Source organism: Bos taurus, chromosome 21 (assembly GCF_002263795.3).
Source record: "Bos taurus isolate L1 Dominette 01449 registration number 42190680 breed Hereford chromosome 21, ARS-UCD2.0, whole genome shotgun sequence".
NCBI lineage: Eukaryota > Metazoa > Chordata > Mammalia > Artiodactyla > Bovidae > Bos > Bos taurus.
In genome coordinates this window covers 12,755,955-12,779,571 of record NC_037348.1, presented here as the reverse complement: position 1 = coordinate 12,779,571, position 23,617 = coordinate 12,755,955, and the positions used below count along the sequence as shown (strand labels likewise).

The following is a 23,617-nucleotide window of genomic DNA, read 5'->3' as shown; positions in this document are numbered from 1 at the left end:
ATTGATTCAGTGGAGTGTTGATTTGTTTCATGAAACTGGAGACACTAACAGGGTGATCACACAGCAGATGTTACTTGTTGGTTCTGCACATGAAGACCTGATTGGGCCATTGTTGGTTTTGCAGATCAGGTAGAGGAGGAATTGCTCAGCTTCCAGGAGATGACTGTGGGGGAATGCCATAGTGTAAAAGACATGAGGAGACATCTTCTGAACTTGAGAGAGTTGAGTTTAATATATTGATCGTCCTCATAAAGCAGCCCGCAGGCTGTCCTGTCTCGCTCTCCTGGGTGTCATTTTACACATAACACAAGTAGATGTTAACCAACCAGACGAGAGGTGACGGGAGGCCCAGCTGCTCCTTTCCTTGTCTGCTACCGGGGTCAAGCTCACACTGGGAGAGATGGGTGGTCATGGTCCCTCCACAGCTGGGGCTTTCAGTGACTGAAGTGCTAGGGTCCTTAGAGCAAGGTCCTTGTGCCTGCCATGACCCTGGGTCCTGAATGAAATGTATTCACAGTTGAGGGACATTTGACTAAGACTGGGAGAAGAGGCAGATGTGATCGGAGAAGGTCAGGTGCAGACATCTGTAGGAGCGCCCCTGTGCTCGCTGGTAAGGGCGACGCTCCAGTGCAGACATCTGTAGGAGCGCCCTGTGCTCGCTGGTGTGGGCAACGCTCAGGTGCAGACATCTGTAGGAGCGCCCCTGTGCTCGCTGGTGAGGGCGACACTCCGGTGCAGACATCTGTAGGAGTGCCCTGTGCTCGCTGGTGAGGGAGACGCTCCGGTGCAGACATCTGTAGGAGCGCCCCTGTGCTCGCTGGTGAGGGAGATGCTCAGGTGCAGACATCTATAGGAGTGCCCCTGTGCTCCCTGGTGAGGCTTACGAGGCCCCACGTGACATGATCGGGGCTCATTCCTGTAGCACTTGGTGGTGTCAGTGTGTTTACAGGGGGTGGACCAGAAAGCCCCTGCTTGTTTGCAGCCCTTGATTGGCCCTTGTACCATCTGAAGAAATGTCCTTTTGCTCTAGAATTCAGGTACTGTTTGCCTAAGCTCCACTCGAAAGAGAGGGAGAGAGAGAGGCAGTGTCCTGGAGCCAGTCTGCCTTCCATCCAGGCAGGCTCTCTGAATTGAGCCTGCTGTGCCAAGGATCAATGACCACAGTGCATCTGGTCCTCACCTTCACCCCTTCAGGGTCACCAGCTTCAGGGTCATCTGAGCAATCTCTGCCTGTGTGTAAATTTACCCACAACTTCAGAGTTACTCAGCCTTGTTTGGAGGGAGAAATCGCGTTTTCCCACAGGAAATGAGCCCCAGCCAATGGGTCCAACAAACGGGGACACACCCCAAGTGCTGGGAGGCCTTTTGCCATTTCCCTTCCACTGTCTGTGCCTTTTCACATAGGCATCTAGCCTCACATCAAGCCCAGAACCTTCATAGAATCCCAGAGCTCCTGGGGACCTCACACTTGTACAGAGAAAGCTGATAAGAGTGCAGATGTCTACTGTGTCCCATACTTACTGCTGAGCCATACTCACGTCATTGCCCCTTGGCATCATTTCCTGGTTATTGGAGGCATATTTAAATTGGGAAATATAGACACCTCCCCATCTGAGATCGTTTGTAGAGAACTTGCATTTCCTTACTGGTTCTTGTTCATGAGGTTATGGTTGGAGGAACATCTTTTTGATCACGTTTGAAATGGGTCCTACCTGACTGATGAGCTCAGGTCTCTGGTACCTGTTCTACCCTTTTCTCCTTTATGGCCGGGGTCTAGGCAGGTCCCTGATGGAGGGACCTGGCAGGATGGCCCTTGGTCCTCCCCTGGGACAAAGCTGCTGGCACGCTGATGACTTGAGTGAACTACAGATGTGCTGGCTGCCCCACAGGAGATTAGAATTGGCCTTATTTACATGCTGATCAGTGACTAAGAGGGCAGAGGCTGCAGCCTCATGGACTCCAGTGAGTCAGCCTTTTACTGCCAAGACTCACCACACGCTCTGGAAGGCAGCCCGCACATCTGAAACTGAATATGCAAATGGAAGCTTCAAAGGGAAAGACTTGATAAAGGGTATCCTTGTGGGTGGATATTCTTTTGCTTTTTTAAAGCAGGGTTGTTATTCTTTTTCTTCTTCTTGTTGACAGAAGCTCTGTGGAAGTGGTGATCTGAATGCTGCTCTGACATCTCAACATTCTGAAGAGCAATCTGTAAGTGACATTCCTTAAAAACAAGCACTAAGTACTATAAATATTTCCTATCAAATGTTTGGATCTTTGCCTCTTTTTATTTCTAAAGGATGTGGAACTGTAGTCACCCACAAAGACAGGCCCTGCAAATTGTGGCTGGAAAAGATGAATTCAGTGTCTATTGATTTGTCAGAGTGGAATAGATTCTTCTAAAAATACAGAGCCATGAGAATGAAGGAGATGGTGCAGGAGACAAAGCCATTTTGAAGTGCTTTGAAATGTGGACCAAGAAACTTTGAAAAGAAGGCAGGTTGAGAGTGACTTAGCCACAGATCGATTAATTGAAAGTCAAATAAGTGAACAACACATCATTTTATCTGTACGTTTTCTTCCCAAAGACACACCTTTGCTCTTTCCAAAACCTGAATTGGATTCAGTTAATAAATATTCAGAAACAGACTCGAATTTGATATAATGGCTTATAGAAGTTGCTGTGTTCCTGGAAAGGGAAGGGAACTTGGGAGAGGTGAGACTCTCATATGAAAGAAAAATATGGCCCAGAGAGGAAGTGTCTCCTGTGGGGACCCAGGGAGGGACATGTGTTAGTGGCTGTGGATCAGCAGGCTGTCATCTGAGTCGTCGTGAACTAGAATCTTTCTATTACACGTGAACTGGTGAGGGGTGGTGGGCAAGGGGAGAAGAGGAGGGAGACATCCCACATCTGAGCTTGGAGGTGTGGACCAGGCCCGTGGGAGCCCACCCCATGGCTGGACCTCTGCGTGCTGAGTCCTCTCTAGATGCTCCACCGGAAGCTGTAGGATCAAGGATCCTGCAGGACATGAGTGAGTTTAAGGGGATGTCAGTTGTCAGCATGCAACTTATCTATTAATACTTCTTCTTGAAAAGTAAATATTGCAAAACTCTTGTCATGAATTCTCATAGAATCCCTGTGGGAGAAAGATAAAGAACAGGGTAAGCATCGAAGTAGGTTGGGTGGAGGATGATGCTAGAAGATTTGCCATGATCGCAAGCATCCTTTTTGCTTAAATGAAGAAGCATTTCCACATTCTGTTCTCGGGCCCAAGACAACTGACTTCACTTACTTCTCCATCTGTGCAGGGTCTCAGGGAAGCTGGCGATGGCTTGAGTAACCTGCCCAGCCCTTTTGCCTACCTCCTCACCATCCACCTGAAGGAAGGTCGGAACCTGGTGGTCCGGGATCGCTGTGGTAAGGCCTGGCCCTGTGCGCTGTCGGTAACCTGGGGACCTCTTCCTCTCTACCCTCTGTCAAGCCTGCGAGTCAGCCTTTTCTGTCTCAGCATGGCTGGTGGTAGACTGGAGCTCTCAATCTAAATTTCTCCAAGTATTAAGGTATTTGCAGTGAGTTATTGAAACACATAAAATCTTACCGTCCTTTTCTCTGATTATATTAATAATCATCATCAAATATGAATAACCACATAAAGTTGTAGGCGGAAACATCGCTATAAGTGCTTTATGGGGCTTCCCTGGTAGCTCAGTGGTAAAGAATCCACCTGCAATGTAGGAGATGTAGGTTCGATCCCTGGGTCAGGAACATCCCCCTGGAGAAGGATATATCTGTTTTTCCTTTGTTATCTTTTCTCATTATTTTGTCTAGAAGGTGCAGTCTTTTTATTCTAAAGAATTTTGTGTCTTTCTTTGGGTTTTTGCTGGTTCCTCTCTACTCTTATTTTGGAACAGCTATGAAAAGAGGGAAGGGTCACCCTTCTGTCTGTCTTCTCTGTCTCTTACCTTTCATTCTCATTATTATCATTACTTTTTTTTTTCAGGAAGAATTCCTTAGCTGGGCCTTCCAGCTCACTCATTTTCTCATTAATTGTTATGACCATTGTGCTATTCTGTTCATGTTTTGAGTTGTCTTTTTAAAAAATTGTTTAGAACAGTCTATGTTTGTTTTGGGCTTCCCTGGGGGCTCAGTGGTAAAGAATCTGCCTGCAGTGCAGGAGACTCAGGAGATGTGGGTTTGATCTCTGCCGGGGTTGAGAAGATCCCCTGGAGGAGGGCATGGCAACCCGCTCCAGTATTCTTGGTGGAGAATCGCATGGACAGAGGAGCCTGGCGGGCTACAATCCGTAGGGTTGCAAAGAGTCAGACACGACTGCAGTGACTGAGCACACAGCGTGTTTGTTTCACACATAGGATATTGCCGTCAGCTTTGAGAGCGTTAAGTATACATTAAAAATCTCCTGCTTGGCACTTCCTCCCTTGGAGGTCCTCTTGCTGTGCTTTCCACTCCTCTTTTTGTTTATGTGTCCCTGTTGCCGTCTGTAGATGCTGTTTTGGGGTACCGTGTCCTGTCTTCACGGAGCAGCAGTGGAGTGCATCTGGACAGGGAGAGCCAGTCCTTGAGGCCAGGTCCTTCCCATCCCTCTCAGTTACCAGCAGCTCCTGGTTCTCCCCTGTCATGGAAGGCCTTCCTCTCTGCCTTCGTGCCCATGCTCACCATTCCTGCTTGCAAGTGCCTTTGCTGATCACGGCTCAGCCCCAGAGGAACAGGGCAGTGCTGGCCCACCCAGCTGCTCTGTGTGCTGTGCCAACCAGTCACGGTGGTACTTGCTCGGGCCACTTTCTGCTTCCTGCCTCTGTTGCTGTGACGCTTGGAGCGTCCCTAGTTTTCCTGCCATCCTATCCTCTTGTCTCACCTCTGTCCCTGAAACTTTTTGTGCTGTGACTTTCTTTCTACTGCTCCCGTTTAGGAGTGTGGTGTCTTCCATCCACCTGATCTCAGTAGACTACCATCTTTTAGGGTGGAGTTTTTTTAAAACAAAATTAGCTCTTTCTTATCGTAATGTCTCAGGATTTCAAAATAGCGAACAAATCTCATTCTCTCCTTGTTGGGAAATAGTGTTTCTATCAAAGTTATAATTTCTTATCTATCAATTGTGCAACTTCTTGGGTAGTGGTATTGTGTACTCTTATTATAAAATGTCTGTGCTGTATTAGGTAGCTCTCTTAAGGTTATTTTGAAAGGTTTGGGGTAGATAGCATTTCGTACCTGGAATCACATCTGAGGGACATGATCATAAACCAGAGTCAGGTAACTGCCCACCCACGAATATCCCAATTCTTTTTGGGAACCCACGGTATCTGGTGGATGCTTCCATGAAATGGTGATCATTTTAGAGCTTGACTGGGGACAACTCATCTGGAGATTAGAAATATGTTCCACAGAGAGTTCATTTAACCTGACTTGAAAGAAAGTGCTGTAAACCTGTAAAATACGTGTCCTGTTCTGAATTTTTGAAACACTCCAAAAGTCTGTCACTTTGGAGATGTGCCCAGACCTTGGACTTCTTCCAGGACCAGCTCCCCCTTTTCCGGTTTTGCCATCTGTTCTCGCTGTTTGATCCCTTATCTGTGTGAGTGGTCTGGCCACACCAGCCTTGCTGTATCACACTGGTACACTTACAGCAGACACCCAATAGATGCTCAGTAAAGTTGGCAAATGATGGAGAAACCATTGCCTGCATCAGAAAAGGACCGAAACAATAAGGTTTATGCGGAGCTACTCCACACCTCACTGCTTCAGGGCCAAAGGAGAGGCTGGGGTCTGTGCTCTAACCCTATCATAGTCATCTCTGCCATTATGGTTTCATCAGAGCTAAACATCAGATGACAGGTTGGCTTTATCTTTTGTACACCTAATATAATCCAAAGATAAATACCTACTAAGGAGTCTAGGTCATAACCTGTTCTAGCACCTGTGTCTTTTATAACCGGTAGTAACTGTTCCTGTCTCTTTTATTTATTGGGAAGGTTAATCATTATCCATTAAGAAAACATCCCCTCCCAGAAAGTGTTTGTGACTGCATTCATTACTGCTTGATTTTCACAGGTATTAGGGTGTGATCAGGGCACTTTGGACGCCCACTGTTGGTTTCTGCAGGGATCATACTCTTTGCACCTGTGCCCTGGCTCCTTTGTGTGGAGGCAGGGCACATGTCTATCATGTCTAATCGGTCTGACAATGTTTTCTATGGAGCCCAACTCAGAATTTTATCCAATGCAGTCCTTTGGACCAGTAGTTTCCAAAATTGAGTGAATGTCTGAGCAGTCTAGAGGACTTGTGAAAATACGCATTGCCCACCCGCAGAGGTTTCTGATTGAGGATGTCTGATGCGGTGCCCGAGAACTTACAGTTCTAACAGGTTCCCAGGCAATCACAATGCAGCTGGCCCAGAAACCATGCTGTGAGGACCTCTGCTCCAGGCACTGAGCCGAGGCAGGCGAGCAGAAATGCGTGCTTCTCCTGGTACAGAGAGTTTCAGTCCTGTCTTAGATATAACGTTTTCTTTTCCTGGGGCTGGACCTCATTATACATTTGCTCTCTTACTTAATTTGTATTCTCTGAACATAATTTAATTTGGTATTCACCTAATTAACATAATTAGGTACAAAGAGCATTGTGATGTGATGAAATTTACACTATGTATTCTATATCCCTTGGACTGCAAGGAGATCCCACCAGTCCATCCTAAAGGAAATCAGTCCTGAATATTCATTGGAAGGACTGATGCTGAAGCTGAAACTCCAATACTTTGGCCACCTGTTGCGAAGAACTGACTCATTGGAAAAGACCCTGATGCTGGGAAAGATTGAAGGCAGGAGGAGAAGGGGATGACAGAGGATGAGATGCTTGGATGGCATCACCAACAAGATGGACTTGAGTTTGAGTAAACTCTGGGAGTTGGTGAAGGACAGGGAAGCCTGGTGTGCTGCAGTTCATGGGGTTGCAAAGAGTTGGACACAACTGAGTGACTGAACTGAACTGAACTGATCCCAAGGTCTCTGATTTTCTGGATATAAGATCAGTAGCTGAATGTTTCAATACTAAATGTCCTTCAAGATCTGTTAAAATGGAACTTCTATCTAGTCTTTTATGTTCTTCACAGACACAAGCTCCTTGTCATCTCAGTGCTATGAATGTTTTACCTCTACAGACCTTAGTGGGATGAATGGTTGATCCTCCCTGTTAACATTGGTACTGCATTAGCGGGGTGACCACTTTATTGATCTTCATATGTCCTGCAGTGCCACGTGTTGCATTGCTCAGTCGTGTCCAATTCTTTGCAACCCCGTGGCCAGACTGGTGGTTTATACACACAATGCTTCTAAAGCATTTTAGTTCTTCATTAGGGAAATCCAACTTAAGTTCTGGCCTTCAAGACATGGGACCTGGTGATAAGTCCGGAAAAGAAAAAGACAAGACATATATACAATTTTAAAATGTCACACAGATCACCAGCTTCAACCCATTTAGCAGGAGTCCTAGTTCAGGTGATTGAGGTATAGAGACTTCATCGGGGCCTTGCAGGGAGGCAGTGGCTGTGGCGGGTCTTGGCAGAGTGGGTGGCTCTGGGGGTCAAGAAGAGGACTGGGGTGTGACAGTCCACTTCCTGGCTTGTGATTTCCTATGGCAACTCACTCACTCGGAAATGGAATGTACCCATCTGCAGAACGGGCACGATGCAGCTTGTCCTAAAATGTAGTTGGGAGATTTGAGAACAAGAAGTGTGATAACAGCGTGGCTTCCCAGGTGGCACTGGTGGTAAAGAACCCGCCTGCCAGGACAGGAGATGTAAGAGACACGGGTTTGATCCCTGGGTCGGGAAGATCCCCCGGAGGAGGGCACTCCAGTATTGTTGCCTGGAGAATCCCATGGACAGAGGAGCCTGGCGGGCTACAGTCCGTGGAGTTGCAAAGTCAGACATGAGTTGATGCAGCTTAGCATGCACGCAGCCATAGACAGTGTATAAATCAGTGGACATAACCGTTTTCCAATGCAGCTGTACACTAGGCTGGATTTGATCCTTGTCCAAAATTTGTTGACCTTGATCTAGAATATTCTGATCTGATTTTGGATATTTCCCTTGAAGAAACTGCTCTTGAGAGTAGCAAAGTACATCTTTATTTAAAATAAGGAGGTATGAGCTGTTGAGGAGGTGTGATCCAAGTTGTGAAGCTCATGTTTTCAAATGAAGGGTCTAGAAAGCATCTCAGTAAGGTGACATGTAATACTGCAGAGAAGTCTAGAGATGTTGAGCGGTAAGAAGTCTTGCCCCCGCCCCCTGCCCTGTATATTTTCACTGGTATATTTTCACAGTAAAGTGAAATATCATATTTATCTCAGGAAAGGATATTTCCCTCCAGCATTTATGATTGAGGACTGGACCCTTGGTCACTGGGCCCATCCAGAAACAGTGAGGGGAGCCTCCCAGGAACAGGCCTTCCCTGGTGTAAAGAGTGCTGTGAACACTTTATCTAAATTTCTTACTTCTCTGTCCCAGGCACAGGGCTGGTTTGTTAAGTAGATCGAGGTGGGATTTTGAGATTTTTCTGGATAAAGTTTGTTATACTACGAGGTTGCTAACTCTGAACTATGCCCAGGCTTAGCAATGGTGTCAGGCATGCACTGTTATGTAGTCACCACCCGGAACATCCCAGGGGCTTCAGCTGTCAACGACTCTATTCCTCGTACAAAATATATAGATAAGGGGTGTGGGGTGTATGTGTGTGTGTGTGGGTGTGGTGTGGTGTGTATATGTGTGCATGTGTGTGTGGGTATGGTGTGTGTATGTGTGTGTGTGGTGTGTGTGTGTGGTATGTGGGTGTGGTGTGTGTGGGTGTGGTGTGTGTGTGGGTGTGATGTGTGGGGTGTGTGTGGGTGTGGTATGTGTGTGTGGTGTGTGTGGTATGTGGGTGTGGTGTGTGTGGTGTGTGTGTGTGGGGTGTGTGTGTGTGGGGTGTGGGGTATGTGTGTGTGAGGTGTGTGTGTGTGTGGTGTGTGTGTGTGTGGTGTGTGTGGTATGGTGTGTGTGTGTGTGGGGGGTGTGTGTGTGGGGGGTGTGTGTGTGGGGTGTGTGTGTGGGGTGTGTGTGTGGGGTGTGTGTGTGGGGTGTGTGTGTATGTGGTGTGTGTGTGTGTGTGTGTGTGTGTGTGTGTGTGTGTGTGTACACTGAGGAAACCCAGCAGAACCCAGAGCTCATTAAAGAGAACTGGACTTAGTGAGTGACTAGAGTCACCTCGTGGTCACGGACATGCCTGTCTGTCTGTGAGTCCCCGTGGACGTAAGGGTCGTATCATGGAGCACTGACAGGTTTTAAGGTGGTCGCTCTACAAGTGTGGCCACGTTGAGGAAATTGCCTCTTACAGCGTATTTTCCTCAGGAATGTTTCTTCCACTCCCTGACACGCGGTCCTTCGAATCTGTCTCCACTTGGCCCACTGTTGGCGAGTTCCGTGCTCTTTAGGCAGCCTTTCCCCTGACCCTGGGCAGCCCGTGTTGCTCCAGTGGTCTTCCTGGGACTGAGCCTTTCTCGGACGCTGTCAGAGGCCTCGGCACCACCTTGAGCCCACCTCCCTGAGCCGTCTCTGAGGAGCAGCCTCAGCCTGTCTTCGCTGTCTGCCCTGTCCTGGTTACTCCCTGTCACCTGTCTGTCGGTCCCAGCTTCCCTCCTTTTCTGACATTAACTTTTCCTTTGCTCTGCCTTTCTACGCCTCTTCCTCCTCCCATCTTCTTCGTTTTACTCTTATATTTTCCTTTTACTCTTTTTTTATATTTTCCATTTATATTCTTTTTTTTTTTTTTTTTGAGCGGGGGGAGTTTCTACAGATTGTATTGTCTTTGACCTAACCAGACACCCATTTTAAGTTCTCTGAGCCATTGTCTGGTAACTCTTTGTTGGTGGTGCTTAGTCACTAAGTCATATCCAGCTCTTTTGCAACCCTAGGACTGTAGCCCACCAGACTCTTCTGTCCATTAGATTTTCCAGGCAAGCACACTGGAGTGGGTTGCCATTTTCTTCTCCGTGGGATCTTTCCAACCCGGGGATTGAACCCGTGCCTCCTGTATTGGCAGGCGGATTCTTTACCACCAGAGAAACAAGCCCCTGTGGTAATAACTCTTAGGGGTCTATAATTTTGAGATTGGTAAAGCAGAAGGAAATGTGATAGGATCAATTCATTTTAAGTCTGACTGCTTCATAGTTTGGTTGATAGACAGTGAGAGTTGAACCCTGGCTCAGTTTCCCATGAAAAGTAGTGTGAGCAGGAATATATTTTGGTGTCCTCAAACTGACATTGCTAATGCCAGCAGCCGTGTTTCCTAGACCTGGCATGAGCACCATGTGACATGGGCCGGCCTCTTTGGAAAAATGCTCCCCTCCATGTTTACATCCTGGAGCATTAATTCCTGAAAATAACAGCCTGTGGAGTGAAATCCTTTTACTTTCCATGGATGTGAAAGCAGTTACATAGTATCCTTGCCGTGAACCAGCAGCAGCAACAGCAGCAGCAGCAGCGGCATATTAGGTTGTTGATGCCCTCTGGTGGCTATTTTGCAGTATTGCAAAAGGGAAGGAAAAGGCCATTGCGGCTCAGGGCTCATAGCATCACTGGGAGGTACACAGCTGTAGGGCTGAAGGCTCATGGTCATCTTCTTGCTGTGAGTTTCAGGCAGTGAAAATTCATGACTCATTCATTCATCCAGGAAATGGTTATATGCAGGTTAGGTAGACGAGGCCAGTTCTATTTTGTTTGTTTTTTAGAGCAGGATCAAGTACTTTTGTAAGGAAGAGAGCGTTGGAAGATCTCCCACTAGTGTGAAAAGTTGGCCTTGCAAAAGGGGTTCAATAAATTACTAAACTGCTTAAAATGTTCAAATGTCACCTGTGATTTGGTGACAAGTCATTTGGTTACCTCTGATTTGAATTCTGTTTATCTCTTGCAGTTTATCAGTTGTGGTCATTCAGTTGCTAAGTTGTATAACTCTTTGCAACCACATGGACTGTAGCATACCAGCCTTCCCTGTCTTTCACTATCTCCCAGAGTTTGCTCAAACTCAGGTCCATTCAGTTGGTGATGCCATCCAACCATCTCATCCTCTGTTGTCCCCCTTTCCTCCTATCCTCAGTCTTTCCCAGCATCAGGGTCTTTTCCAATGAGTCGGCTTTTCCCATCTGGTGGCCAAAGTATTGAAGCTTCAGCTTCAGTATCAGTCTTTCCGATGAATCTGTAGGCTGATTTTTATTTTTATGATTCTGCGTTTCTTCTTTAAAAAGGAAAGGATGCTCTTGTATTTGACCTGAAGAGAAACATGCTCCTCATCGCAGATGTGATTAGGGAATAGATGGGGTGCTTCTAGAACTCTGTGTCATGTACCGAGGAGCATCCCAGCAGGCGTGCTGTGAATGGGGTACCCTGAGGCTTCATCCCTCTGCCTCTGGGCAGCTCTGTTGGCTTGGACCAGCTCCTCAGCAGTCTCTTCTCTATACCCAGTGGTGTCCTTCAAAAGTGACCTTCTTGTACTAGGATGGAAAGTGTTGGGGGCACCGGAAAGCAGTTCAGAGTCATGGACTCTGGGCACCGACCATCTGAGTTTGGAAACCAGCTCAGACACCGTCCAGCCGTGACTGTGGGGCTGAACTTGGTGGGTGGGCGTGTGGGGGTGTGCGATGGGGCTGACGCAGCTGTGCACAGTGGCCGAGGGGGGCTGACGTAACCCATGTGCGGGACCATGAGCTATGACGGTTGCTGTGTCTGGTTCTAGTTATTTCTCTTTGGGTTTAATTTCTGTTTCCCTCTGAGAAAGGCAGTGACTTGTGGCATTGCTGCCAATGTTATTATGGCATTTCTTCCCAATTTCTCAATAATTTGACCCTCTTTTTGCATACCTTTTGCTTTTCTCTTTAGATTTGTACCCCTCGATGCCCTGCCTGCTGCCAATAGGGCAGATGGATGGTTCAGGGTGTTTTCCAAGACCAGTTCCTGCTTTCTTGCTGATGTGAAAGAGGGATGAAAGAATACTAGTTTCTAGTGGTGCAGTATTTGAGTCAGAACTCCCTTGTGGATTGATGGTTTTATTTTCTTCATCTTAAATGTGACTCAGAAAATATCCTTCAAGTTTCATAGCAACCAACATGGAAAACCTTGGTGTTGGAATGTTTCACTGAATCTTCTCCACTGACCTGATTTAAAAAAAAAAAAAACAAAAAAAACATTGAGTTCTAAAGTAAAATAGGATCTGGCTTCAAATAACTTGATTATTTGCTGTTGTTTTCTCCCATATGTTTTTCTGTATTATATAAATTTTTTACTTTGAAAAGAAATTAAACACTTAATAGTATACCCTTCTTTGTTTAGTTACTATTCCCGATTAGGCTGTCATTCCAGAGTTTAAGAAATAATGCTACCGTACACGTTGCTGTGTGTCAGACCGTATCTTTGCAGGTCATTTATTGCAGCAAAGTGGATAGTTTCGGTCACATGATCTGAACATTTCGAGGTTCTCTGTACAGAATTGCCAGTTTGCTCTTGAGAAACTCTCCTGTTTGGCTCACCCACCAGGGGCATGCAATTTATGCACTTCCCATTTCTCACCTACACTGTGTAGATTACCTCTGTTAGTTTTGAGAGAGAAGTATCGTCTTGGTTCTGTTTGTTTGTGTGAAGAAATTTGGTCCCTGAGATGTATCTGTTTAAGAGAGATTTGCTTCTCTTTTGTACACAACCAATTCCACCCATCTCTGTGACTAATTCGTGTGGTTTTTGGATATGTTCACAGATATTTTTCTAACTTGTCACTTGCCTTTTAATTTTGTTTACGAAGTTTTTGTTGCAAACATCTTTTCCAGTCTTACAATTTTATTCTGTTGAGTTTCATCCTTGGTTTTCGTACCTTGAAAGGCTTTTTCTCTCTTGGGAGAAATATGCAATTACCTATATTTAGTCTCTTTTCTGTCTGGTTTTTCCGTTTTTCCACTTATCTCTTTGTATCAGGTTTATTTTGATTTCTGGCCTAGAGTCAGAACTTAGTTTTACTTCTTTCCAAATGGCTGTTTAGTTAACTAGAACTAAATTTTCCTTTCCCTAATGGTTTGGTGGCCACCTTTTGATCGGGTCTTAAGATGCAGGCCACATGAGGGTCTGCTTCTTGGACTTCTCTTTGGTTCCTGTGGGTGTGTGGTCTTGTTCCAGTGCCAGCGCCACGTCGCAGTCGTACTGTATCGAAAGGTCACAGCGAGTTTTTTATTTTGCAAAAGTTAGGGCTTTGCTTCGCGTTGGAGTCCCTCCCCTGAACACCAGGTGGCAAGCCCTCATTGGTATATTTGAGTGGGAGGAACCAAGACACATCTGGCCAGCTTCTTCAAAAAGAGGCACATTCAGCAGCAAACTTGAAACTAGAATGATGCAAGCGCCCATCCTGAAATCCAGATAGCAGTTACATTTCCTCCACTTGGTGGGTTTTGGTAGCCTGCCCTGATCTCACCAGGATGGACTTCGCTTTCCCCCCTTTCCACTAAGATACAGGCTGGCATCGGTTGGCCGTCTTTGTCCCCACAGCTGTTAGTGTGTGTTAGTAGCTCAGTCGTGTCTGACTCTTTGCAACCCTGTGGACTGTAGCCTGCCAGGCTCCTCTGTCCGTGGGATTCTCCAGGCAAGAAGACTGCAGTGGGTTGCTGTGCTCTCCTCCAGGGGGTCTTCCTGACCCAGGGATTGAACCCGTGTCTCTCATGTCTCCTGCATTGGCAGGTGGGTTTTTTTTTACCACCAGACCACCTGGAAGCCCTCCCCGCCCATAGCCCTTAAGGGATTCTCACAACTAAGCTCTTCTCTGGAGGTTTTTCTTGCTGACGCTGTATCTTCCCGGGCTTCCCAGGTGGCTCGGTGGTGAAGAATCCACTTAACCAATTCAGGAGATGTGGGTTTGATCCCTGGGTCGGGAGGGTTCCCTGCCGAAGGAAAAGACAACCCACTCCACTCTTCTTACCTAGGAAATCCCATGGACAGAGGAGCCTTGCGGGCTACAGCCCATGGAGTCACAAAGAGTAGGACATGACTTAGCAACAAAACAACAACTGTATTCTCATTGGTTGATCAGAAGGTAGCCATCCTCCCCTGCTTTGGATGGTTAGTTACCTGTCCCTTCGGTGGGACCCCATCTCCATTTCTGTGAAGGATCCTGGAGTAAGACAGGCCTGCTTCCTGTGTCCACTGCTTGTAACAAACAGCCTTTCCACCTCCCCATCCAAAACCATTGACTTGAATATCTGATGCCTTCCGTTTGGTTGAATGGGATTTCTCTGTAAGGACTGGTTGGGTCTTTTTCATTCCCATACTGATGTAATATGTGCAACACGGCATGCTATGTTTTGAGTAGTTCTTGTTACTTCCTTTGTTGGGTTCTGATGTTGCTATGGTGAGTTCTGCTCAAGGGTGTGTGCATGGTTTGCACAGAGGCTGAAGTCCACAGAGGGTGTCTCTCCACGTGTCTGTGATTTTCCTTGTGGTTTAATTTGGATGTCGGCTATAGCGCTGGGCAGCTAATTCCATCATGCCATTACAACTTGGGTTTTTCCAGCATGCTGCATGTGAGGTGGGGAACATGATGGCCAATGGCGAGGGGTGTTATTCCAGAGACTGTCAGCATGTAACAAATTACCTGCAATCTCAGCAGCCCAGGACTGGTGAATGGATTTGCACGAAGCACCACAGGGATGGCTTGGCTTTGCTGCACATGGTCTGGGGTCTCACCTGGAAAACTTGAGATTTAGGGCGTGACTTGACTGCAGGGACTTCATTGTCCAAGGACTAAAACACCTGTTCACATGCGTGTTGGGGGCCTGAGGTGTATGCTTGGAAGAGAAGGGCTGTCACACACGAGGCCTGGCTTCCTCACAGCCCGATGCTCTCAAAATCTTCACCCTTCTTATGTCACAGCACGGGGCTCTAGACGTGAAGGTCCAGCGCACAGGGTGGCTGCCGTGTGACTTGTTACAGCGCAGTCTTGCAAGGAACACAGTGTTACTTTCACCTCCCTGCATTGGTTAAAGTGGTTGACCAGGTGATGGGGTGGGGCCTTGATGGGAGGAGTGTCAGAATTTCAGAAGTTATGCTTGGGGATTAAGTATGGCTGCACTTAAGTAGGGGCTTCTCTGGTGACTCAGATGACAAAGAATCTGCCTGCAATGCAGGATACCTGGGTTCAATCCCTGGTTTGGGAAGGGAATGGCTACCTGGAGAAGGGAATGGTGACCCACTCCAGTATTCTTGCCTGGAGAAGTCCATGGACAGAGGAGCCTGGCTGGGTTTGTCCATGGGGTCACAAAGAGTCGGACACATCCGAGTGACTAAAAAAATAAGTTAGAGTGAAATGGGTCTGGCACTAAGGCTTGGGTCTAGCAACTCACTCACCGTCCTCATCCTTACAATGGCAACATAAATGGTGTTTATTTCACAGCTTTTGGAGGATTCAGTGAGACCACCCCTACTGTAAATGTTGTTATACTGAACTTCAGCAGTGTTGTCCCTTTTCTGTAAAGGCTGGTGTCCATTTCATTAGACTTAAAATTATGCTTAAACAGTATTGTGAGCTGGGGACATTTCAAGTATTTTTATGAATAAAAAAAAGAATGTTAAGGCATCAGTAGCTGCAATATGCTTTGTCAGCGTGGGTTTCTGAAACACTGAGAGCTGATATACACAGAGATCTAGGAGGCTTGACCAGAGACCTCAGACAGCTGCACTGATTGCCTTTCCGGCTTACTCTTACTTCCTTTTGTACCCCCATGCTTTTAGTTCTGTTCACATTGATATATCCTGGCTCTTCTCTCCTGTTTTCTGTGTGGTCATGCCTTCTTCTATCTTTTACCCAGGTTCCCCCTATTTTGGTGTTACAGGGACAACTGTGCATGCTGTCTTTAAGCAGAAGTTTACATCTCTGCATGTTTCTGATCATGGGATCAAGAAGTGGGGTGCAGGCACCTCTTCCAGTGACCACTTCAGCAAGGGCCAACCTGTTCAGTAATCCATTTACCAAATGGCGCATTTACTGAATTTGTCAGCATATTGACAGTGTTTTTCTCCATCTGTTTATAAGATTTAGTGTATAAAGTTACTGGATGAAAACCTTTAAAAAAAAACTTTTGAAGGTCTCTGGGTCATATTAGTTAATTGGCTATGAAGACAAAGCCAAAACAACATCTTAAATAATACTGAATTTGTCTCAGGTCAAAAAAAAAAATGATAAAAAGAAACAGAAGTGACCCAGCTTACGCTGCAGATCCCAGAAAAGGGATGACCAAAAACAGAAAGAGAGAGACTGTTAGAGGTAACAGAGTTAGGGAGGGGCAGAGAGTAGGGAAAGCAGAGGAGTCTTGGGGTGGGGTGAGTCAGCTGAAGGAAGTTGGGGGCCCATGGTAGAGGGGGAGGATCTGAAGACCCCAAGAGGAGCTCGCTTTGCATAGCTCTCTTAATTCCCATTATTTATTCCATACGAACTTTATAAATAGTGAAAAATAGCAGGTTTGGTAAAACTTTACAAACAGTTAAAATAAGCCAGTTTTGGTAACAGTGGTGAATTGCGACCGTTGATCTCACTGCGAGTTGGCCGCGGGATGGTCTTTCAATAAACGGAATTTGGTGACTCTGGTAAATGACATGCCAGGGGCCAGCAGTGGACAAGCCTTGACCAAGGTGTCCTCAGGCTGTTAGACGTGCCGGGCTCCCCAGGAGGAGGGCGTTAGTCACCCTGGGAGAAAAGCCCAGGAATAGTTCAACCCGGATGTGCCAAGGGTGAAAACATGGCCAACAAGGCTCTTAGATGGTCCAAGAGGAGCCTGTTCTTCTGAGGTGGGTACCAAAAGAAGAGAAGCATGTGGCCCCCACGTGCAGAAGGAGGGGTTAAAGCAATCCTGGGAATACATGTTCCCTTCATCCGATTTTAGTGGTGCAGCCCGGCTTGGAATTCTCCTGGACCCGAATCCACTGCTTGAACCTGGCTGCTAGACCTGAACCTACTTCTCTTTAAGAAAACTAGACTGTGCTCTCGGAGAAGGCAGTGGCACCCCACTCCAGTACTCTTGCCTGGAGAATCCCAGGGACAGAGGAGCCTGGTGGGCTGCAGTCCATGGGGTCGCTAAGAGTCGGACATGACTGAATGACTTCACTTTCACTTTTCATGTTCACCCATTGGAGAAGGAATTGGCAACCCACTCCAGTGTTCTTGCCTGGAGAATCCCAGGGACAGGGGAGCCTGGTGGGCTGCCGTCTATGGGGTTGCACAGAGTCGGACATGACTGAAGCGACTTAGCAGCAGCAGCAGCAGACTGTGCTCTACTAAGGGAAAGTTGTTTCTCCTGTCCCATGGGACTGAGGAAGAGTGGCCTTTGAATTTCCATAAAGCCTGATATGGTCTCTGGAGGCGCCTGTTAAGGAATTTACAGTTGAAATGTCATACAGAGTGAAGTCAGTCAGAGAAAAGCAAATATATATTAATGCATATAAGTGAAATCTAGGAAAATAGTATATATGATCTTATTTGCAAAGCAGAAACAGAGATGCAGACAGAGAGAACAAACGTAGATACCAAGGGGAGGGGGGTCAGTAGGATGAATTGGGAGATGAGGATTGACGTATAGACACTGTTGATCTCATGTATAAAATAGTTAGCTTGATAAGAACCTACTGTAAAGTACAGGGAACTCTACTCAGTGCTCTGAAATCCAGAAAGAAGGGGTACACACACACATGCATGCACATGCGCACACACACACTCCCAAGGAAGGGCGATTCACTTTGCTGTACAGCAGAGACTTAACACAACATTGTAAAGCAACTATGCTCCGATTTAAAACTACAGCTGCAGTTGGACGCAGTTTAATCTGGAAATCCCAGTGTAACTGCTAGAGGGCAGCAGCCGCTGTTCAGAAATCATCACTCGGTTGTTCTGTCCAAATCAGGTCTGTTTTTTATTTGGCCAGCCTCAGAGAAAGTTAGAACTTATGGATCCCTTATAAAAACAGCTCAGATTTACTTTTTTTTTTTTAACCTTCTGGCAAGAAGAGAATTCTAAATAAGTGTATGAATTGGAAAGAGTCTAAGCGTATGTGCATAAATAAAATAATAGTCACTTATTACTCTGAAGCCAGAGGATAGAAAAAATTTGAATGTATGCTTTTGATATGTGTCCAAATACTGTTTATGCAGCGTGAATTCATCTATATGTATCTCAAGTTCCCTAATGACTTAGTAAATAATTGTTGACTTGGAACTGAACTCTTAGGACCCCCTGACAAAAGTATTCAGACAGCTCCTTCCTTCTACAGGTGAAGATAGTAAGGCCTAAGGTGATATGGTTATTAAAAGGAAGGTCTGGGATTGTAACCCACCATGCCCATCTTACTTTATTCATTCATTTAGTCACATCTTCATCTAATTCAACTACTATGCATATTAGGTAACTCTGGGCATACATCCTACCTTCCAGAACTTTGATTTGGAGGAGTTTAATATTATGTGTTCAGTTGCCCAAGTAAAATGCTTTCTGTATTTAAGTAATTTTATGAAATACAGAGTTGAAAAGTTGAACCCTGTTTTCTCTTAGACATTTTAATCTACGTGTGTGTCTCTAACCTGGCTGTGCTGTGTCTTGGCTGTGGCAGGAGGGGTCTTTCACTGCCCTTTGCGGGCTCTTGGCTGCTGCGGACGGGCTTCTCTCGAGTGGCGCACAGACTCAGTACTTACGGCACACGGGCTTAGATGCCCCGTAGCATGTGGGGTCTTAGTTCCTGGACCAGGAATCAAACCCTCATCCTCTACATTGGAATGTGGATTCTTAACCACTGGACCACCAGGGACGTCCCAGACTGTTGTTATTGTTTGCTTTTGTTTGTCATTAATGCACTTCTTGGGCTTTTGCAGTTTAGTGTTTTACTCTACATAGGAAGTTCCAAGTAAGGGAAGAGTAAACAGCTTTTCCCAGTGGTTCCGATGACAAGACCCTTTCTGTCTGTGGAGCATCGTGAAATATGAGTGTCCCATGAATCATGCTTTGTGAAACCTCGCATCGCTGCTTCATAGGCTCTGGGTATAGCTTTCTATTCAACTCCCCGGTGCTATAGTATCTCAGCCACCAGGTTTCTTTGCTTTTGCCTGTTTCTTCTTCCTTCTAAATTATAAGCTGCTGCCAGATTTATATTTCTAAAGCTTGGCTCTGATCATCCTGCTTCCCTGCTTATAAGTAAACCTGAATTTCCTTCCCTCTTGCACTAAAATAATTCCAGATGGAGCAAAGACTTAAGTGTAAAAAACGAAAAACTACAAAAACCAGTGGGAAGAAACATGGCTGAACTAATTTAAAATCCTTTAAGTGAGGAAACTTCTCCTAAGCAGAATGTTAAATGACGATGTCATAAATAAAACTGGTAAATTTGCCTAAATAAAAAATGAAAATAACTTATTGCAAGAAATAATGTAAGTCTAAACAAAGTATGACAAGATTTACAGCCAGTGGCTGCTTTCCGTAATTAAGGGCTCATTCAAATCCATAAGCAGAAGACAAAACCATGAGCTCATAGAAAAATGGGCAAATGATATCAGTGAGAATTTCCCTGACAAAGAAAGACAAATGTAGGTCATGAAAATATGAAAGATCCTAAACTTTACTCAAAGTGTTAATGACAGAGAAAAATAAAGATACTGTTTTTTTTTTTTTTACCTGCAATTAGTTCAAAGTAGAAGTTTATGATATCAAATATTGGTGAGCATGTAAAGAAAAAAAAAACAAAACATATACTTTTAGTGGAAGTGTAAATTTTGACAGATTTTGGAAGAATAATTTGACTGTGGTTGTCAGAAACAGAAAAGACACATATTCATTTGTCCTGCATTTTTTTAAAATATAATCATATATGAACTCTGAGATAGATATACATGGATGCTTGTAGTATTGTTTGTACTAGTAAAAATAAATTGTCAATGAAATAAATGTTCATTATTTGATAACTAATTGCATAAATTAAGATACAACAACACAGTGAAAATGTATATAGTTGGTAAGAGTTAAAAAACTGAGAAATCTGCATTGTTGATACGAACAGAGCTTCAAGATACTTTAATTGTGAAATTAGTGCATTTAATATGATTACATTCAAGTTAAAAACAATTCTTGTATTTTTTCCTGTAAAACACTCTAGAAACTGGTGCATTAGAGGAATGGGAATGAGGAAAGATTAAGAGGGTGGAGAGTTTTCGTTTTCATACCTTTCAGAATCATATGTGTATACTACACTTTTTAAACATTTTTATATAAAAAAAAAGAGAACAAGAAAAACAAAACCACCTTTTATTTCTTACAGAGCAAACCCATAACTTTTTATTTTGTGATTTTAAGGTATTTTAGTCTCTGATTCAAAACCAGATTTTTTTAACTTTCTCATTAAACACTTTTTCCCTTAGCTTTTGGATGAATTAAAATGCTTGCTGGACACCACACAAATTCCGGCATTTCTTAATTGCCGGTCTCTTTCCCCTTGCAGTGCCAATCCCTGCAGCCGAAATGGCCTTGGTCCTTCTCTGTGTGGCCAGATTCACGCATGTTTCAATCCCACCTCCTTTATTTCAGCCTCTACTGATAACTGCAGTTAGCACTGTGAGCGAGCATCGAACCCCCAAGCTCTATTCTCTTTTGACACTTACCTCTTGGACCTGGTGTTATACATGCCGCACGTCTGCTGTCCGCCAGGTTCAGAAGAAAAGGCTTTGGATGGATTTTCCCTTGCAGTCCCCCTTGGTACCTAGCAGTGGGCTGTGGTCCGAGGTGACCTGCGTTCGCGGCCCGTGAGTGGTGGTAGCAGCCGGGCAGGTACTGGGCCCACAGAGACGTGCCCATCGGGGTGTGTGAACAGAAATAGGGACTGCCCTGCACTGTTGTCTGGAGCGTGAATCGGTGCAGCGTTTCTGGAGGCTCACCCTCTCTGAGCACACAGAGAACACCACAGCATGTTTGGCAGGGGAGCAGGAAACCCCGGCCAGGGATGCTTAAGGCTCACACGGTCTAAACCTGAGGCCGTGTGATTCCGTGGCGTCTGCGTGGCGGAGCCGGTGGTAACCCAGGGTGGACACCTCGTCTCAGGCCTCCTGGTTTCATTCTCCTTCTGAAGTTCCACAGCACCTCTTTATTCCCGAGAGCCACATTGTTTATGAAGCGCCCCGTGGGGGGCGGGGAAGGTTAAAGTCCACCCATTCAGGTGTCATCTCACCATTTGTATCATCTGGGCCTTGCATTCCTGAGCGGCGACCCCTTTTCAGAACCGGCCTAGTTAAGATGTCACTTGCCTGACAGTGAGGCACTTAGGCGCTGAGAGAAAAACCTCGACGTGCCCCCCAGACCCGCACCCCCCGTTTCTCAAATTTTCCCTAACAATTAACTCCGCACTCACTTGACACCCTGGTTCCTTGTTTGGTTGTGTAAACCCCGGTCCCTTTTTTTCTATTAATTCCAGACATTAATATTTTCTTTCACGCGCTGCCGCCATTCACCCGTGAAACAGTTTGAACATTATGTAGCTGTCAAGATGCCTGGGGATTACCCAGCGTGCTTTGCCTCTGAGAAAGCGACACCACCGAGGCCGGCTTGTGAGATGTTTATTTTGAGAGCACGCTGACAGGCATGAAGGCCTGATCCCAGAGTGGCAATTTCATTTAATTAAAGGCCTCTTTTTATTAGAGTCCCCCCTCCCTTTTTTTATCTATATATATATCAGAATGATTGTTAAAATCTGACTTGCCAGAGGTGTTCTCTTGTACTGTAAAAGGGAGGGAGGTGGGACGGATTGCTCACTCACTCGTGGCTCTGCCACTGAGTGGCTGGGAATGCCTTCGTTTTTGCTCTCCTGCTCAGACCTGCGTGCATGTGTGTCCAGGTTTGAAAGAAATACTGCTGGGTTCTTGGGAAAGTCGCACTGACATATGGACACTATCGTGTGTAAAAGATAGCTAGGGGAGGCTGTTATATAGCCCTGGGAGCCCAGCTCTGCGCTCTGTGAGGACCTGGGGAGGTGGGGAGGCTCGTCTATATGGTGATGACTGATCCGAGTTGTGAGGCAGAAACCAGCACGTCATTGTAAAGCCGCCTTCCTCCAGTTAAAAAAATGAATTGAAAAATTAAAAAAGCAAAATAAAGACTGCTGGGTTTCTGCGCTTTTGTTGCCAGACTTAAACTGCGGGGGTTTGTCGTTGGATTTCTTTGTTTTAAAGTTAGTAGCCTTGCCATTCTGGAATGGCTGAGTTAACACTCGGGGACCTTGGTTCCTCTGTTAGGACTTTTAATCAGTGTGTGCTATCTTACCCTCGAATGACGTGACTGCCAGTTAAAATCTTCGGGATAAGGATTGCGTTCATGTTCAGGAGTTTTCCATCCCACAGAAACCTCAGAAAGAGCTGAAAAAAAAAGAAAGATTGAAATGATTCATGGTGGATATTAAGGAGTTGGAAATATTTGTGAGAGAGTAGCCTAATTAATTTTTGGTGTAATATTCTTAGACTCTATCAGCTTGACTTTAATATCAAGAACACACATCAGTAAATCTGTGAAGGCCTCAGTTGGGCATTGTCCAAGACACCTGGAATGTGTCAGTGAACAAAACAGACCATTGGGCTCTGAGCTCAGACTTATTCAGAGTCTGGTTCACAATGAATTATACCAGCATACCTCCCAAAATTAGAATTATTTTTTCTTTCTTTGTAGCATGATCAGCTGGCCTTCATTTTTGCCCATGTGGGTTATTCATTCATTCATTCTTGCCTCCTTTCTTCCTCATTCACTGACGAGTAATGCACAAGGATGTCCCAGGATGCACAAGGATGTTCTGTGCCCTGAGTGTGGTGGTACACTTGCACGCGTGTAACACACATGCATAGCACATACTCCTGGTATTCTATTTATGGGCATTGTTTTTTTCTCAGTTGATCTCAGGAGTGTGGAGGAGGGTCTGTCATCGGTTCTTCTTTCTGCTTTGGACACAGTGGCTCTGGCGGCACATTATTCATTCCTCTTGGCGTCTGTTTCAAAGCTCCCCGGGAGGAGGCCGCAGGTCAGGGTGTCAGCCCCAGCCCGCTGAGGGCCTGGCCGAGGGGGCGTTCAGCTGGCCTGGGGGAAACAGTGTTCTCTGCTTTGCTGCAGGTGTGGGGGTGGCAAAGAATGGCAACTTTGTCGGTTTAATCTCTGAGGCCCCTGTTCCAGTGTGAGTCCCTTGGCCCCATCTTTTGAGCCGATGGTTCCAGAGATTGATTTATTTATTATGATTATATTCTAAAGTACAGGGTTCTCTCGAGTCAGCCATCTGGCCAAATGTTTGAAAACGGTTTCTTTCCCTTTTCCCCGACTCACGGCCATCCTTGGGAGGGGTGGGCTTCTCTCCAGGACCCCTGACGTCGGTGGCTGGTGCTGGTGGATTTTCCATCTTGAATTTTTTGTGGGTAGGAGAGTGATGACATTCCCACAATGAAACCACACAGAGAAAGTTCAAGGACCCCATTTATATTCAGTCACAAAAGGCAAAGAAAAATCAGCATTTTCCCCAAATTGTTTCATTTCTCTCCACTCTCAACCC

The 23,617-nt window shown here is 45.7% G+C and overlaps 1 protein-coding gene and 1 long non-coding RNA gene across 8 annotated transcripts in view; one reads left to right on the top strand and one right to left on the bottom strand.

The window, feature by feature from the left end:
• The window catches only part of MCTP2 (multiple C2 and transmembrane domain containing 2), a 259,662-nt gene that overhangs the window by 75,646 nt on the left and 160,399 nt on the right, over positions 1–23,617 (top strand). For all 7 annotated transcript variants that reach the window (XM_005221777.5, XM_059879251.1, XM_059879252.1 and 4 more), the window contains 2 exons: positions 2,146–2,208; positions 3,307–3,415. In XM_005221777.5, the coding sequence (XP_005221834.1) occupies positions 2,146–2,208; positions 3,307–3,415 (172 nt within the window). The remainder of the gene's footprint in view (positions 1–2,145; positions 2,209–3,306; positions 3,416–23,617) is intronic.
• LOC132343329 (uncharacterized) lies at positions 8,115–21,624 on the bottom strand. Its single transcript, XR_009492091.1, has 2 exons — positions 20,703–21,624; positions 8,115–12,193 (listed from the first exon to the last, which is right to left on the bottom strand). It is a non-coding gene; the product is annotated as an uncharacterized lncRNA (long non-coding RNA).